The sequence below is a fragment of the Bombus fervidus genome, chromosome 14 (assembly GCF_041682495.2).
Source record: "Bombus fervidus isolate BK054 chromosome 14, iyBomFerv1, whole genome shotgun sequence".
NCBI classification, from domain to species: Eukaryota; Metazoa; Arthropoda; class Insecta; order Hymenoptera; family Apidae; genus Bombus; species Bombus fervidus.
The window spans coordinates 7,477,397-7,495,052 of NC_091530.1; the positions used below are offsets into that span (position 1 = coordinate 7,477,397).

At 36.0% G+C, this 17,656-nt stretch overlaps 1 protein-coding gene across 5 annotated transcripts in view; it reads left to right on the forward strand.

Annotated features, from left to right (window-relative positions):
* The window catches only part of LOC139994316 (uncharacterized), a 97,787-nt gene that overhangs the window by 75,357 nt on the left and 4,774 nt on the right, over positions 1-17,656 (forward strand). Inside the window, exon 1 of one of the 5 annotated variants that reach the window (XM_072016845.1) lies at positions 13,200-13,504. The exons of 2 other annotated variants lie outside the window; for them this stretch is intronic. Coding sequence is in view for 2 of the 3 variants with exons in the window: in XM_072016840.1 (XP_071872941.1) it covers positions 16,268-16,367 (100 nt within the window). In the remaining variant the exon portion in view is untranslated. Of the gene's footprint in view, positions 1-13,199; positions 13,505-14,543; positions 14,635-16,102; positions 16,368-17,656 lie in introns of those variants that run through there. 2 more of the 5 variants (XM_072016843.1, XM_072016840.1) reach the window with 2 other exon arrangements.

Here is a 17,656-nt window from a genome sequence, read left to right on the forward strand (position 1 = left end):
CACCCGTACCGTTCGCTTACTTTTACCAAATAGCATCTCTATTACCATTCGTAACGCTCTGAAATACAAATTAATTGTGTCCCGTCAGAGATTCTAGAAAGTTGTCGTCAAGGCGATTGTTACGAAGCTGGACGCTAGCCAGTATCAACGTAGCTTCACTACCGTCACGCTGAAAATCACTCGACGCGAAATTATCACGTGATTTGTTATCTATTAGACGTATACATCATAGAGTTGCATATAAGTACCTTTTATTATTGAACACATGAAACATTATCAGTTCGTAAGCAAATATGTATTATTTATAAGATATGCTATACAAAGTACGGTAAAAAATAAAGAGTGTGTATGACAACGTGCTAACCTAGAAATGTTAACATATGTAAAAAAATTAGAATGTAAAAATAAGATTAAGATAGGTCTATAATTGAAGGAATTTTTTTGAGTCTTTTCTTTTAGCACTTGAGGCCTACATATGTGACATAATAATATATATATATCCGCTTTCTATTTATTAAACCAATATAACAACGCCATAACTTTCCTAATAGGAAATAAGCAACTGCATCTATTATCATTGATAGCTACTTAATATAAATATAAGAATATTCTATAGTAAAGAAGATGAAAGTACATTACGTATACTTATTTATACAAGGCCTATTATTAGAAACTGTGGTTCCAACCTTATTACATACATACTTGCAAGTAATAATGTGCGTCTAAAACATGATACGACTTGTATTTATGTATGTACAAGCTGTCTCGTTAACGTTAATTCCATTTTTACGAATCTCCTCGTGTAACGTTGAAAATTGAAACGAATGTTTTCTACGATGTTAGAAGTTCGTTGGTCCGCCAATGGACGTTGGTAAGGTTAGGTAAACTTCTTACTAGTAGTATATAAAATTGAGGGGACGTTTTCCCTTTTTTATGTCAGCATCGGGCTTTCTCGGTACTGAACCTCTTTGAGTGGCAAGCAAGTTCGAACATCGAGCAAAGCTTCCCAGGGTCGCGCGAAAAATAATCCAATTAACCATAATTGTCGTAACGCGAGGCGAAACGTGCACTTCCGCGACTCTTGCCAAAGATAACAACGCCGAAACGTAAATTCCCTTCGCGTATCTTTGTCGCCCCCTATTTTCATATGTCGCTACTGTGATTCTAATTTAAGACAAAACATATTATGTTGTGTTTACATAAAATTACCTAAAATTACGTAAAATGCAGATGACACGAGTAATTGTTGTTCAATCGATATTCTATACGCCATATTGATTTAAAGACATGGTTAATTTAAGATTTTTTAATCCTGCTTTTATTGTATATTTTTGGTAAATGTTTGGCACATTTCAATTAATGATGTGAGAAAGAAACATTGCCTATAATAGGTATGACACGAATAATTATCCTCTAATTGATCTTAATTTAAATTTAAAATTAATATTTCTAAATTATTTAACTTTTTTTAATCATGAATTCTTTGGGAAATCTAAATTAGTAATAATAAGAAATAGAAATTCTTAAATTAGTAGTAATTAAAAATAAAAATTTAAATTAGGGAATAATGAGAAGCAACAATTTTTTGTTTAAAAATTAAATCATCAACATGAATAATGGTTGTAATCAGGTGGAATGACGAAAAAACAACTGGTTGGTAAAGGTATCGCGATTGCGTGAAACGTTTTGCCGTCATTGTTTCTAACCCCTTTGAATAAAATCGTCAAGGAGTGGATTAGTTGGCACGGTTCCACCATCGACTGGCTTCCCGATACTCCGCACGATTGTTGCAAAGAACATTTTATTCCCCGATCCCATTCTACGAAGAAATAATATACACCCCTATTCTGACATTATTCTGTAAATTACAAGCAGCTAATTTAATATCTTAAGGTCACAAAATTTATTAAAATAATTCTAGAAAATCAATGTTTGATTTAATGAAGATTTGAACTGATCATCTTGGGGCGATTGTAGTCAAACGTTTTCTTCACTACGCCAAGTTAATTTTTTTTTTTTTTTTTATTTAATTTTATATCTTTATTCTTATTGATTTTTTATTGTATACTTTTAATCATTTTAATTAAACAAAAGAGTGGTCGTCGTTAAAACGGTAGAATTCACTGCTATGAAACATTTGTGAAGATTAATCGATTCTTCGAATGTGCATCCGCGACCGTAAGTTACAGTCGAAAAGCAATATCGGTTAATTCGCAATCGAATTCGCAGGAAATTACATTCGACGAAGGTATATTCGCGAGAGGCCTTCGAAATGCAACAGATCAACCGAAACGATCGTTTGCAGCTAACCATTTTATCAAGGTTCAAACAATTTTCTCGGAATATTATTCCTAACTTTTCTTTCCCCTTTTTTTAACAGAATATTTCACGCGATTTTTCGATTCATTGAATCCCGTCGAAATATTTTTCACGTAGATATACCATCTCTAGGTGTATACTCTTTACGAAAAGAAAAAGTGCGAAAAAGAAACATGGCGGCGATTGAACGTTTTATACTTCGATGGTTATTTTTCTTTCTATCGTTGTAAAAAAAAAGTACGCACTTTCTCGCGCGTTTCTTCCTTTGTTATTTGAACACGATGCGGTTGCAACATACAATCCGTCCAGTTATTTCGAACTCACGTACACAAACGAAACGTATAATAGAACGAGGCGCACGTACACAGCCTGCTACAAAACAGCGTGCACGAGAAAAAGAGGAAGCTTTATTTCTTTTTACCGGCCAATTCGATTACTCAAGGCACGCTTCTCACATGTACATACGTATAGTACATATAACCCCTTTTATGATCTTCGAAAAAGTCCCTATACTCTTTACGTTGCGTTTCGTCATATCATGTAGCACTTTTCAACGTGAATTCCATGTAAATAGTTAGCGATTCAGTCATGCTTGTCTAAGCAGTCAGTCGATAATATAAATTCTCCTCTTGAAAAATAACCAACCGGTAGCTCTCGTCTGTTCTTAGTGGAAAAGAGTAAAAATAACCCTATACGTGTCTTTCTTCTTAGGTCTCGTGTCTTGGATGGAACGTGTCGTAGACCCTGTCTTGTTTTTGTAAGCGCAGTTACCGAGCCTTATCCATGCAAACGCACTGGCGATACACACTTAACCGTACGCACACTGAATTCGTTAGACCCGCACGTGCGCGTATTTAACGCACCGCGGACGAGCATCTTTTTCAGGCAACTAGTAAACACACACGCGTGTATATACAGACTTTTTTCCCCCGAGGAAGTTGCCTCTCATTTTTAGACGCCTTCGTTTAAAACCATCCATGCTTTTCGGCGTTTAGACATTTACCAGTGCATAGTCGATAAAGTCGGTAATGAACTTAAAAATTTAATATGGGGGAAGTTATGAATATTTAAACTTTTTGGTAGCGTTATAATAAAACACAATTATGGTTACGTCGCTAAAAATTAAGAAAAGTCTAAAAATGTACGCAGAAACTACAAGATATTTGGTGTATATATTTAAACAATCAAAATTGCTCATTATGTTAATAAACTTTAATATTCAGTGGAATCATCTTTAATAACTGTTACATATATGTTTAAAATGGCTCTTCGTATTGTATAGTGATTTTTAACTACATATGTAATGTAATAAATGTTTCGTAACTTTTATATACATTTTCAAACTGGTCTCAAATTTGACCAACATAATGGTTGACAGTCATGTCGTGTCACATTATGTTACTGAAACTTAAAAATGTTTTATATAACATACAAGTTTTCACGAAGATCATCATGAATTGTGAAATCAGTTCGATCAATTGTATCATCGAAATGTCACTAGACAGCGCGATCCGCTAATAAATACGTTGTTGGCAAGCAAACGTGTTTCCCATGACTCGTTGCACGCGATATACATAATACGCGATGAACCAGTCGTTTCGTATATACATATATGCTTGCAAATATGAGTTAAAATTACAATTTATCTTCAAACACGTCGCAAACGATACACGATGAAAAAGGATCCTTCTCATAAAGTTCCTTTTACGAACTGAAGGGTGATCGTATACTACATATACTATACATATGCTATACTGGATACAGCCCTGATGGGTTGGTTTCCACGGCAGTGAGGACGGTTACAGCGATTTAAAACGAGTCTATGAAAGCCGCGCAGCATCCAGTGAGCATAGCACAGAGAGAGAGAGAGAGAGAGAGTGTGAGTGCGAAGGGGGAGAAGGAGGATAACATTCCAGCGCGCAAAGAGAGGGATCCGTAGTAAATTTAGCGCACTGATCTCATTCTATGGTGAATCCGTGGACGAAAATAGCGGAGCGGTGAATGTGTTATTAAGGTGCGTTTAGGTCGGACCGACATGTGCGCGTAATCGGTGGCCGACAGTCACGCACCGCGCAGCTTGAATTCGATTCAATAAGACGTTGAACGCGTGCCGCCTCACTTATCGGTCTTGTGTATAAATTGAACCGCATCTTCGTTCAACAATACACGTATCATATAAATATGTATACTTATTATATGTATAGGTTAATTTTAATTAGGAAACAGAAAAGATAAAAGTATATGTTTAAGAAGAAAGTATGAAAGAAGAAAGAAGATGGAACCAGACTTCGTGAATTGACAGTACTCACTGAGAGAAGTAAAAAGAAAGGTGTCTAATCAATGTAAATGCTAGTTGTTATGTCAAGTTTTGTTTAGATTTTTATAGTAAATTTATCAGCAATGAATCGATTACAGTCTTTAAGTAACGTTATAAAAAGAAATCTCTAGAGGATTCAAGTCAGATAGTTGAGGACTTAACCTTTATCTATTCTGTATCGAAAGTTTGATCTAAATATTGTCTTACATTAAGTGAAAAATATGGGAAATACGAAACTTGATATAATATTGGAAGAATCAACGTAATTACCATTAATTAAATATCTTTCACTGTTCTCTCGGTAAGTATTATACCATCAATTCGTTTTTTAATAGCAGCCTGTACAAGGTATTCATAGCAAGAATGTTTCGTTTTCAAGTGTACACCGGTCAGATATCGCCGCAGGTTGTGGCTTTCGCAGCTTGGTGCGTGACAAAGCTTATTAAAGGGTGTAATGGCAACTTAATCTTTCCGTGAACTTTAGGTATAATTAACGTTTACTTCTCGATTTCTCTCTGCTTGTAACGTGGATTTTTATGAACTTGAAGTAATTATCGTGCTCTCTATTGTATAGTGACTACAAGAAGTATTGCTACATATCAAGTTCTACCTTTAGTTTTCATAGTATTTTTTCATAGTCATATGAAAGTATATATTATTAAATGATATAAAGTTTAATATATTTGCATCTAATTAATTAGTATGCGAATGATGTAATAAATATACTATGGCGTGTCAATGCTTCTTATAGCCGCTATATATTATACTACTCGGAAAAAAGGAGATTATTTATATTGTGGTAACGGTGTTTTAACGAATTAGCGAAAACGTATGTGAGATTTTTCCTTTTATTTGAACCGCTTGTAATCGCATTGGCCTGTAAAAAGGGGTTAATAGCCGGTACCTAAACGCACCTTTACGGTGGAAATGTATAATAGAGGAACCGTGCGTACGCGCATCCGTTCGTTCACTTCTGGAATGAGTTTCGAGCCGAGACGAGTAGCGGACTAGCGACCAGGTGGCGCTGCGGGCGCGACGCCAATCGAAATTTCGGGAGGGCGATGACTGGGCTTCGCCCCCAGAAACTGTGATCTCGTTTTTCTGTCACTGACCTTCCGCGAGCCGCTGGTCCACACACAATCATTGTCGCGCGTAATTTCTGTCAATTAACCAATCATATAATACACTACCTGAACTTCGTTATCAATTTGTCACCCTTTTTTATAATGTATGATAGTTTTTGACAAGAATAAAAAGATGCTAGTTACTAAGACGTGGTGATTGTTATTTTGAAACTATGAATATTGTATAATCATTGTATAAGTCAGTCAGCCTGATATTTTTCACATTTCATTACTACAAAAAGCTTAATATATATTCTTTATGTATGAGAAAAACATGTTGCGCACACAATGAGATAACATCTTGATTGTTTATCAACTAAAAGAGTAGTACCTTTTAAGGAGTTGTAAACCAGGAATAATAGATATTCTTATAATTTTGACTTACACCACTAAGATTTTCAATATATATGCATCGTCCGGACCTCAAAACGATGAATTAGAATTTGGGTTAGGTTATGAAGAAGACTAATTTATTACAAATATATCTTTGTGCAATTTCTTTAAAAATACTTCATTATAGTAACTAGAGGGCGTTGTATGGTTTTCTTTTATACGATAACATTTCAAACTTGTCGATAGTTTGCAAAGCTATATTTGTGGTGTATATATTCGGCTTAAAGCCACAGATGCATACGAGCGAAGAAACAAGTAACATACTTGAGCTATTGACGATTCCGAGTCTCGGGGATCACCGAACCATGTGACATCTTTAGAATGCTAAGCATCGCTCACAATGGCAGAAATTCAAAGGAATCCAAAAGTGTAGGCATTCGGAGATCGGCTGCTGTGTCGCTTTACTCGATTTTATGAATTCCCTTAGGCACGCGTTACTTTCCATCGGCGTGGGCACAAATACCACTGCCGTTGGTGGTGGTCACGCGCGTCACAATCATTATGCCACAATAATTATTAATGTCTGCATTACGTCACGCTTATATACGCGATACGCGCCTTCAGGGAAATCCTACGCGCGTTAACGTCATTAATGTCGTGTGCGTCTTCCAAGCGATTCACATTAAAGCAGGTAATTCTTTTTCTGAAAATCGTTTTATCAAAAATTTTATTTGTATCTTACACTGACGCATCACAAAATTTCACAATTCGAAATGGGAACGTAAATTTATTTATTAACACATTTACTGAATTCCTACATACGAGGAAATAATTTTCATACATATCTATCTCTATGTTCTAGGATTTAATATATGTTCTTGACATGAAATATTGTGAAAATTTCTATTACAATTTCGTGATATTTATATTACCCGCATTGAAATTGCTATCGTACACATAACATAGAAATATATACTAGCTCGAAACATAACCTAAAATTTTTACATGGTAATCGCGTCAACTTATTTCGTCAAGTCAAGAATCAACAAAAGATTAGGAAGCATTGTTTTCATAGAGACGACTAAATCGATCTACGCTGATCGAAAACAGTCCTCATTTGCAACGAAGAGCGTCGGAATCGGATATCTACCAGGCGTTTTCTATTTCCTCAGGTTACGAGGGGCTCGCGTAAGGGCTTGCTAGTTGTGCGACAATTTCAAGCGTTGTTTGTTACGTTAGGTCTCAGTGTCTATATCTTTAATAATGATTTTACGTATGCATTTAATGAACGAATAATTCGAATATCGTCATAGATACAGTATATGGTATCACCACAAAGAGTGATGGGAAGAAAATTGTCGAGAATGATGAATAATACCCGAAAAGTGCGACTCTCGAGATTGGAATAATCGTGATCGAGAATAAGCGAAGCAGATGGGTTTCTCTGACGCATCCGCGAGGACGCTCAGCTAGAAATAGAGAATGATTATGCCCGGAGTAATCTCAATAGTGACAAACATTTTCTCTGTTCGTAGTTAAAATTAAGATAAATTCTGGTCTTCGTGTCGAATAATATGGTAATCTACTGGGATACATAAAGATCGAACAACGAGTCACGTATTAATTAAACGCAACAGAAGCGCTTTAATCGGCTTGAGTGCACTTAATTATAGATACGTCTCGTTTACAAGAAGCTACCAATCGATAATCGATCAAATTGAAGTCTGACAAATCAATTTAAAAGAATGTCAGATATATTCTCCAATTTTTATTATCGATAATTCTTAATTATAAAGACTCTTATTCAGTTAATAATCCATCGGTAATTTAAAATGAGTAAAGATTCTTGGATAAACGCGAAGTTTCAGTATACACTTGCACCTTCGAATGACGCCGCTTCGTGCTTCAAAAGTTCATAGGTCCCGCAAGTACACACGGGCCCCTTCCCCTCTTCTCGTGTTATCACAGCAAAAACACGGGCATGGCAACAAGGAGAGTGGCGCGTCTCCTAACCAGCTGGTGGAACGCGTGACGTCACGCGTCTACCTACACCGAAGCTACGGCTGTCCTCACCCTCTATCAATACACACTCGATTCTCTCCCCACTACCGATATCACATCTCCCCCACCAACGAGAGGCTGTCAGAAACTAACACACAGTCGGCGTATACGTGCATATTGTCGTATGTGGCACGAGGCACGTGTCAGGGCCGTAGCTCTCGTTGGTGCACCTCCCATGAGAGACTCATTAAATCGTCCTGTTATACTTATTGATAATCGTGACATGGAAGGGTAGTTAAACCTATTTGTGGTTATATTTATGCTAACGTAAATTGATTGATTGTGATACATTCAGTCGTGCCTATTTTTGGATTTACACTTTCCAGATATGAGTAAGTATAAACAGTATTTTATACTAAGATGAGGTTTTCAGCAATATTTGACAAATACAATTATTGTTATACGTCGAATGCGAATGTATTTAATATCAGTCGATTTAATTTAATCATTTAATAGTTATCTTCTTCAATTGGAATCAGATATCTATCTTGATCAATATATAATATTAGAACACATAATAGAATTCATTTTTTATTTAAGTGTATCATTTTCGCTATATAAAATGACACGATCGATAAAATCAATCGTCATCGATAAAGAAGGATAAAATAAATAACAATCGTATAGGAAGCACGCGTTTACTGACACGATCCTGAATCGTAGTGGATACACAAGGAGGCTTGTGTGATAGCCGAGTATCGGCGACACGAGCCGATCCGTCCCCACCACTTTACCGACCGATCTCTGGCTCGAGTCTAGAAAAGTGGAAGGGTAGCGGTGGTGGGGATAACATCTGCTCTTAGCGTGATTGCCGTGTATTGATGTGGCTTTATGGCGCGCGGCAGGCTGCGGGCAACAAAGTAAGCTTACGGTCGTTAATGTTCCCTACTACGTGAAATTCGAGGCCGCCTGAATATTGCGCCGCGTACAACTCGACGTGCTTCACCGCGTTCCAAGCGAGATTCGCAAAGTTACGGCACAGGCCGGCTTCGACGGGCAAGAAATGCGAAGACCGTTCGGAGGATCGGTTTGATAGTTTGATCGGACCTAAAGATGTTAGGTTAAAGGGTTAGCGTATCTGCGTAGCATCAATATATATGTAGTGTACACAGTATACATAGCAAGTAGATAGGGTCAAGATTAGTATACGGACGAATCGCTCGCAGAAATGACATTCCGCGTGATGTCGCAATAAGCGCGTGTAATAGCTATCATAATACTCTTTTGTACATTACATAATAGTTTCAGAAAACTGTTGTGTAATTATTTTTCCCCTCGATATAAATGAAGCATTTTCTATTACGCGAGGTTTTATTCATACATAACATAACAATACATAAACGGTGATAATTCTGCCGTCATTTTAACAAAAGTAGATAACGACGATATAAAAATCAGCCTTTTTGCGATCAGATATCACTACAATGGTGGAATTTAAAATTTGCCTTCAAATTAGAAATATTTATTGCTTTAACTAATTGATAATGCCACCAAAAAAATATGCCGACCGTAGAGTTAAATTTAAAAACAGTGATGCAAGCCTCCATAGCGATCGGTCTGTCATTGATAATGCGATATCTATGTATGACTTGTTGAAGTAATAACGAAAGGGAGGTGATCGATTAGAGGGAGCTCCAGACAGCGTATTTTGCCTGTCGATTTGTCCTCGCTCTCGTATTCGCCGAATCTAGGGTGTGTTGTGTGAAATCAGTGATTCGGAGAAAGTGAAGGGTGACATTCTTTTCGTGCATTCCTCGCTTCCGTGTTACCGATTCGTTTCCAGATGCTTGCGTGTTCGTGCACATCGGATAGAAAATTCGCCAAAATTTCACGTCGGAGCTTTTTTCCATCCGTTGAATTTTTCAACCTGTTGCGTCGTGCTCTTTTTTCTCGTTTTATTTTTTAAATACTATTGGGATAATATGGCGGAACGTGTTCTTGTAATATCGAAAGTGAATGCGGTTTTTGTTGTGGCTGTGCCGACGAAACTGTGCGTGAAAAAAATACATGAAAAACAGAAAAACAGCGTAAATATGGAAACAATTTACTTGCAAGTGAATTATCGGGATTTTTATATCGCTTTATTTCACTCGTGCGAACGATTAACAAAAGTGTATGCACATTTCTCTACCACAAAAAAAAAAAAAAAAAAAAAGAGAGAAGAAGAGAAATATAGAAATATTTGTTTCAAGCGACATTCGTGGAACGATACACAGCGAAGACTTGGAAGAAACCAAGGTCGTTTAATCGCCGCTCATGGCTCTTAAACTTAACAAACACGTCACTGGGTCGATTTGATTTTACGTAAGACTGGCTTGCTCTATCTTATATATTCTACAATATGTAATAATTGTAATAATACGTTTCAAGCTCTCCGTATTTTATTTTCTGCATCCGTTACTTCAATTTAGTTTCGTAATCATCGAAAAGCATCAATATGCGCATTTTTTGAATTCGTGTCATCGCAGAGTCCTTGGTATGTATATCTAGTTCACGAGAAAGTGGGTCCTCCTCTAGCAAACTAGCAACCTAATTGGTCGCTGTTAGACTTTCTTTTACGATTTATAGGAATTACATGAATTTATACTAGTCTACTTAAAATAATCCTTTATAATCAGTTGATCCAATCGCATTAAATATGAAATCACGTTCTCTACTTCCGTTTACCTTTATGAACTCCCCATAAATATGAAAATCGTCGTTGCGCTATCGATATATTAAAACGTCTCCGGTTCAATTTTAAATATATGTTCGAATAACTTCGAAACGATCGAATCTAATCGATCATGGTTGAGTAGCATAGAATCCTAAACGAATAAATAGACTATTTTGAGGTTATCTTAAGTGACATTACTTTTTTTCAGAAATCTCGATTTTGTGTTAGGCTCCTCGGTGATGTCGCTCTAGTCGGGACATTATTACGATAGGTCGCAACACTTTCGTTTACGGTTACCAACAGAGACTATTCTAAATACGAGCAGTTTTTCTTTCTCCGATGTCTTCGCTCATTGTGGCTACGAGAGAAAGTCGTCCGAATGGTCACGGCCTATTTAACGATTGGCTGGTGCAATTTCAACGCCACCTTTTTGTATAATTTAAAACCGTGGAACTTTCGAAGAAATTTGTTGAATTACGAAAAATTGATCTTTAAGATACATAATCTTAACGATGATATTTTTACACGAATTTGTTAACCACAAAAATTACGTTTTGCATGATTTTGTCGTATAAAAGATGTTTTATGCTTAAGAAAAAAAAAAAAAAAATAAGAAAAAAAGGAAAGACAGTAACTATAGGAAAAGATTGCAGAGAAATGGTTGAAAAAGGTCTAACGGGCTTGTGGAAACGGTACCGCGTCCTTCATGGAAACGAGCCTTCCACGAGTCGTGGCTCTATCAGCTTGAATCTTAAAGAATCTTTGTTTCTCGAGCAACGTTATCTCGAGAACATATCTTTCTTTACAAAGAGTATCGTGACATCCACTTCCTTGATGTTCAACTCCTCTCGGAATCGCTAACTACGTTTACACAAAACTAAAATAATCTTTATTTTCCTCAAACACTGTTTAGATCCAATCGGATAATATTTCAACCTATTCGAATAATTAGCACGTTGTCTATCATGCGAGTTTTATATATTTTTTAATTTTATCAATTTAATTTTTCCAAAATATTATAAAATATAAAATATTCTGTTGCAATTGTGCACTTTTTTCTGACAATGTTACTTAACTCATTTTGTACTCCATATAATTTATTTTATTTTGCTTATTCTAAGAAAATTTAGTAAAGCGTAGACCACCGATGACCAATGTGACAGTCATTATTAGGTCATGAGAATGTCGAATTTAAAATCTATGCCTCCTGAGTAGTGGTTATCTTTCTTTTTCCGTGGTATTATCACAAAGATACGTGCACGCGGTGAGATAAAGCACAAGGTCCGATTTAAAAGAAACGCATTAATTCGAATGAAATTCAAAGGGGCGCTGACGGGTGACGTGCACGACGATGTGGATGCCTCGAAAAAAGAAACTCGCTTGTTTCATTATTCGAGCCAAGTAAAAGTACTTGCGTTGGCGCAATTAACGAGCTCCGCCAGGAATCTTTTACTCGTGATTCGCGCGCATACGTGTTTATGTATGCACTCGCATCGCTACCTGTTCACTATCGTACAGGGTATCTCCAGTTAAGTGCTTGCCGATGTGTTCGAACAAAAACAAAACGACTAGTATTCCGGAACAACGTTGCTAATAACCCTCTGCCGCTAAATATGCAAAATTACATCGAACGAATGACCGTTTAAACGCCTGAAATTCAGCGTCCGTAATTTCATAACCTTAAGCCCTGTCTCCACTGAAACAACAACGATAAAACCTTTTTGTTACTGTTCCATGTTTCTTGAAAAAGTCGTCGCTTGTTATCGAATGTTTTTCAAGTTGCTGGGTATTTTTGTTGCCAGTAACAAATATGGCCGGTTGCTGTCGGTTTCCGTCTGGAACGGTAAAAATAAACGGAAAATAGAAAACACGTAACAATAGCAGCAAATGTTCCTTCAATGCATTCTTGCTGCTAGCAACAAATAGCCTTGAAGCCGAAACAAAACCTAACTATTCCTCGGATTATGTTGTTCCAATGTGAACAAAGTATTTCTATAACTTGCTGTTTGTTGGATATGCAGCAACAAAAGGCGTCGAAATAATCCTCGTTGTTGCTTCAGTGAAGACAGAGTTTTAAATACACGGATATTAGAGCATAAGAAAAAGTATATGTTAAACGAATTTGTTCGTGGAATCATCGATTTGTTTGTCTTTTGTAAATATGTATTCCATACGATTCCTTTGCGTAAAAGGAGAAAGTGATAGCATCTTTCTCGTCGCTAAATGTGCACGCTTCGACTGCAAGAACAAACGACGCGTTGTATATAGATGTGTGTAAGCTGTGTTCGTTGGTACGCGCATGCGCGAGCCGCGCGTAGTACACACGGCCAATCGTGACGTCACGCGACGCCCGATAAACACTTTTGTTGTCGTCGGTCTGTCGTCGTACGTATGCCGCGATTACGCGTGACGCACAGTTCAGTCCCGGACACCGACCAAGTCTGATGTGAACTGCGGATTTCGTTCGGTTAATTTCGCAATTTTACATCACGTAGATTTTTACATAGAACAAATTTTCTTAGTGATAATCGTAACTTGTTGTTTAAACTTACCAAATGTTTTAAGAACATATTGTTACCAATCACGTCGTTAATCTATTGGATTTCTTTCCATTTTCTCTGGCCGTATCATTCGAAGGAATGTGGAAAGTGTAGTGAGTGCATGGCCGACGTTACAGTTTTGCATAGCTCGAAAGTGAGTTTCAACATCGTCGACTTATAACATTGTTAAATGGTGTATCGCTTTCTTTTTTATCATTCTACAGTCGTTTCAGTTAGTCGTTTGTTATTACTAAACGAGTTAAATGTGACGATATGGTGATTCAACAAAATCTATTGAATCAGATTCTGTTACGTCGAATTACTAGTTACATACATACTTCCTTGTAAATCTTGTTATAGATATTCGTAACGAATGTAATATTTCCAGTTATATAGCAATAAAGTGAAACTTTGTGCGTCAAAATGTTAAGAGCAAAGCGTAATCTGTAATGAAGTTCTATTTCGATTATAAATATATTTATCAGCATTTAATGAATGCATCACGCGCTCTTGATAAACGCGAAAAATGGGCCCGATAAAACATATTCTCTGTCGATAAAACAGAGCGACCAAAATTTTTAGATTATTCATTAAAGACGGTTATTGACTAATTATTATCTCTGCAATTTATCAAACATTGCATCTCGAAGGAAGTGGAAAAGTACCGAGGACGATATTTCGTAATTTTTTGTCTCGACGGAGAGAATAGAGATACGAACTACGGCGATCCATTGTGAAAAAAATAAAGTGAGCGGTGATAATCTAAACAATACGCGCAAACGAGCCGGAGCGAGTGATAAGTATCACGGGTGAAATGACAGAAAGTATCACTGATATATCTCTGATTAGCGGGCACAAGAGTATAAATCAGGATTATTAATATAATAATTATTATAATATTTAATATTAGTATAATAATTATTCGTTATAATAAAATGCGATATGCAAGATCAGGTATTAGATTTTTGATATATTATCAGAATTTCAAGTGAAAGAGCGAGAAGGAAGGAAAATTTACTTGTACTACTAAAACAAGCAAAAGATAGCACAATATAGAAAATATTAGTGTACTTATTCGATTGACAAAAATTTTACTTATACTCTCTTGCCTTCCTTGCCAGAGATGTACACCACCGTGTATATGCGTATGTGGATACTTGATACAATCCAATTAAAACGTTGATGTTTGTTGTTATATTTTCTACATTATGATAGAAGAATTTTTCTACCATTACATTTTTACAACTGGGATCAAATGTCCTGTTAAATTGAAGCCGAAAGAAGGTAGATATCTGCATCAATCAAATTTTATATTTATCTTGACTAAATAGCTAACATTACAACAAATTTATATAAACTTTTAGAATGTGTTTGGAATTGAAATAATCACATATTCCAATCATCCTTAGATTTCGACATTGAGTAGACATATGTATTTAAACTACTTAATTTAGTATTAGTATTATATTATAATTTAGTATTAGTAGTATATTAGTAATTTAGTAATTTTTATCCACATTCAATTATTACCTATCTATTTATATTAATTAGTATCAATTATTGTGTTTATCGATACTAACTATCTACTAACGCTGTATATGGTGATATGCTCGAGATAAGATGAAAGGCAAAAATTAGATTAGATAGTTTTATTTAAAGCATATTTTATACATTTGCAATGATTTGTAAGTATTCAAATACTTATGTACGGTAGTGTACATACTTAGGTTCAGCGTCCGCATTTATTTATAAGCATGCAAAAGTGCCTCGGTGATTTCTTTTTAGTTGCGCATTCCTTTCAAGGCCCCTGCAGGGAACAGTCGCGGACAGCAATGGTGTCTGACCCGGCCGTCCCCGTGCACCGACCGCTTTCTACTTTGAACGGTTCAATATGGAGCTCCTCGATGCCCCTTTCCTTATTCACGCTTCATACAGTGGCTCACGAAAGTATTTCAACACTTATAGAAACTTTTTAGAATGACGCGTTTAAATGGATCTAATTCCGACCGAGGTCAAAGCTTCGTTTAATTGCCAAACACTATGTTACTGTGATGTAAGATTAGATGTAACGGCATCGAAGTGACGCAGTTTTTAAAATGATTCTCGTAAGAATTGGATGGTATCCAGTGAAATTGGGGCCTAGAAATTATTGTTCGATCATTATGACCGATCTAGACTTATTCCGGTCGAAATCCATGATAATTAAAATCCAAACGATATAGGTTAGAATTATAGATAGACTGCGGATTTTTATGCACTTATAGGAATGCATTCATAGAAATAGCGCAGGCTGCACATAATATGAAAAAATATATAAAACATCCAATATATAATGCTCTTTATAATATTTGGTAGATAAAACAATTTTCTACCGAACTTCCATTCTTTTAATTACATTTCCAGAAATATGAACTTGCATAAAAATTTGCAGCAGCCTAATTATAGACATTTACATTTTTCCTTTTATTTCGTTAGTCTTTTTACGTTTCGCCGGCCATTTCTGATTTTTAATCTAATTAAATTTTTCTTAATATTTTCATTTTAGACAAAGTATGAAGGAAGTCTTATTGGTATGCATGATCTCCCGTTTCAATTCTGATATTAAATCTTCTTGAAACATTATAAATTCTTTTTTATTGCTATATTGAGAGTAAGATTCAAATATAAAAATTCGATGGTTTTAATTTTCGTCTAAATCGGATTCATATTATATTTTAACAGATTCAATATTAATTTAATTTAATAATCCGCACATGATCAATGAACTTCCTTTTTCCACTTGAATTTGCTCGCTCGCATAAATAATGTCGATCGTATTGACAGTTATGTTGTTTCAAATAACTGTACCGTATAAAAATGACGAAGGAGCAGAGAGAGAAGGTACAATGTACGAGAAAACGGGGGGCATTATGTATGTATGTATGTATGTATATATGTATACGTGCAAGTAAACTTACTGGTGGGAGAAGGGAGAGGACGACGCGCACGAGTCAGCGACTCCATAGCAGACTTTACAGGTTAGGTAACGTGTATCCATGGTGGTTTTTTCCCTGCGGAGAAAGTTAGCTTAGGTGCATTTCGAGCGTAAAATCGTCTCTTCGTGTAGCATCAGTCTTCTTTATTTTCCGTCCCGACTTAATTAAATAACCTTTTGATGACAGTTCCGCATCTAATTCGCGTAACCGTACTAGACACTATTGACACTTGTCAAAGTCTATTTGTTAGAATGATGAATTTTCAAAATCAGTATTCAATTTTTTGAGGCACTACTATCAATCACATCATGATAAGATTTTCCATTAATTAGCGTTTCATAACGAGGTAAAGTTATTTAACAAGTGTCAGCGCGAATTATATATTTTTTCAACTTGTTTAATGTACATGACCGCCATCTTGTTGGCTTGTAAAGGTATTGGAGGTGCCATCTGTCGGCTAATTGAACAATTTATTTTCGGAATTATTTTCGTTTACGTGTGACTCAGACGGTCATTCGCGGAAATCATTAAAATAGAGATTCATCTTCCTACTAAATGTTGATTATTAAGTTGGGAAACGCGAATGTGACTCACTTTGTAAGAAGAATGTATAACTGCCAATTAATCACGCGAATATATCGATGGAGGTTAACTGTGCCTTTCGTAGACCAGATTTAGTTATTTGCTTTCTACGCAGTTTCTTTGATCCATTACTGTAACGAACGATTTGATTCTGTGTAATTCCTATAGTCAACTTTGTATAACCTACCCTACACGTATGTCATACGGAACTGTACAATTATTGGAGAAAGAAAACTAAAGTCAAAGTCACTTTGCAAAATTTAAGAGCTCTGTCATGCGTATAGCATGCAACGAAAGTTGCAATCAATTTAGAAGTTACTTCCTCTTTCGAAAGGAAAGCGCGGTACGTTTAAAAAATCAAATATTCAAATATTGAAAGTGCCTGTTGCAAATGAAAATTTTCCAGGACCTTATTGAAATGTTACAAGCTTTTTAAAGATATTTTTTTTCTGTGAAACTTATTGCACTGGAGAATCCCGTTGCTCTGATACATATAAAAAGTATACGTCCTATAAATAGTGTATTACGCATCTCGTAATCGTTCACGCATGCTCAGTGCTTATAGGATCATTGACACCGTATCAATTCGTATACAATCTCCACTTAAATTTAAATAATTATTTTCACCAACTTTTTATCAACAGAGTACGTTTTGTTAGTTTATTAGGCAGTGAACGAAACGTGTATAAATGCAACTGTGTATCATCAGTTGGTTGGGTAGATCCGCACGTTACGAAGCGAGGAATTTG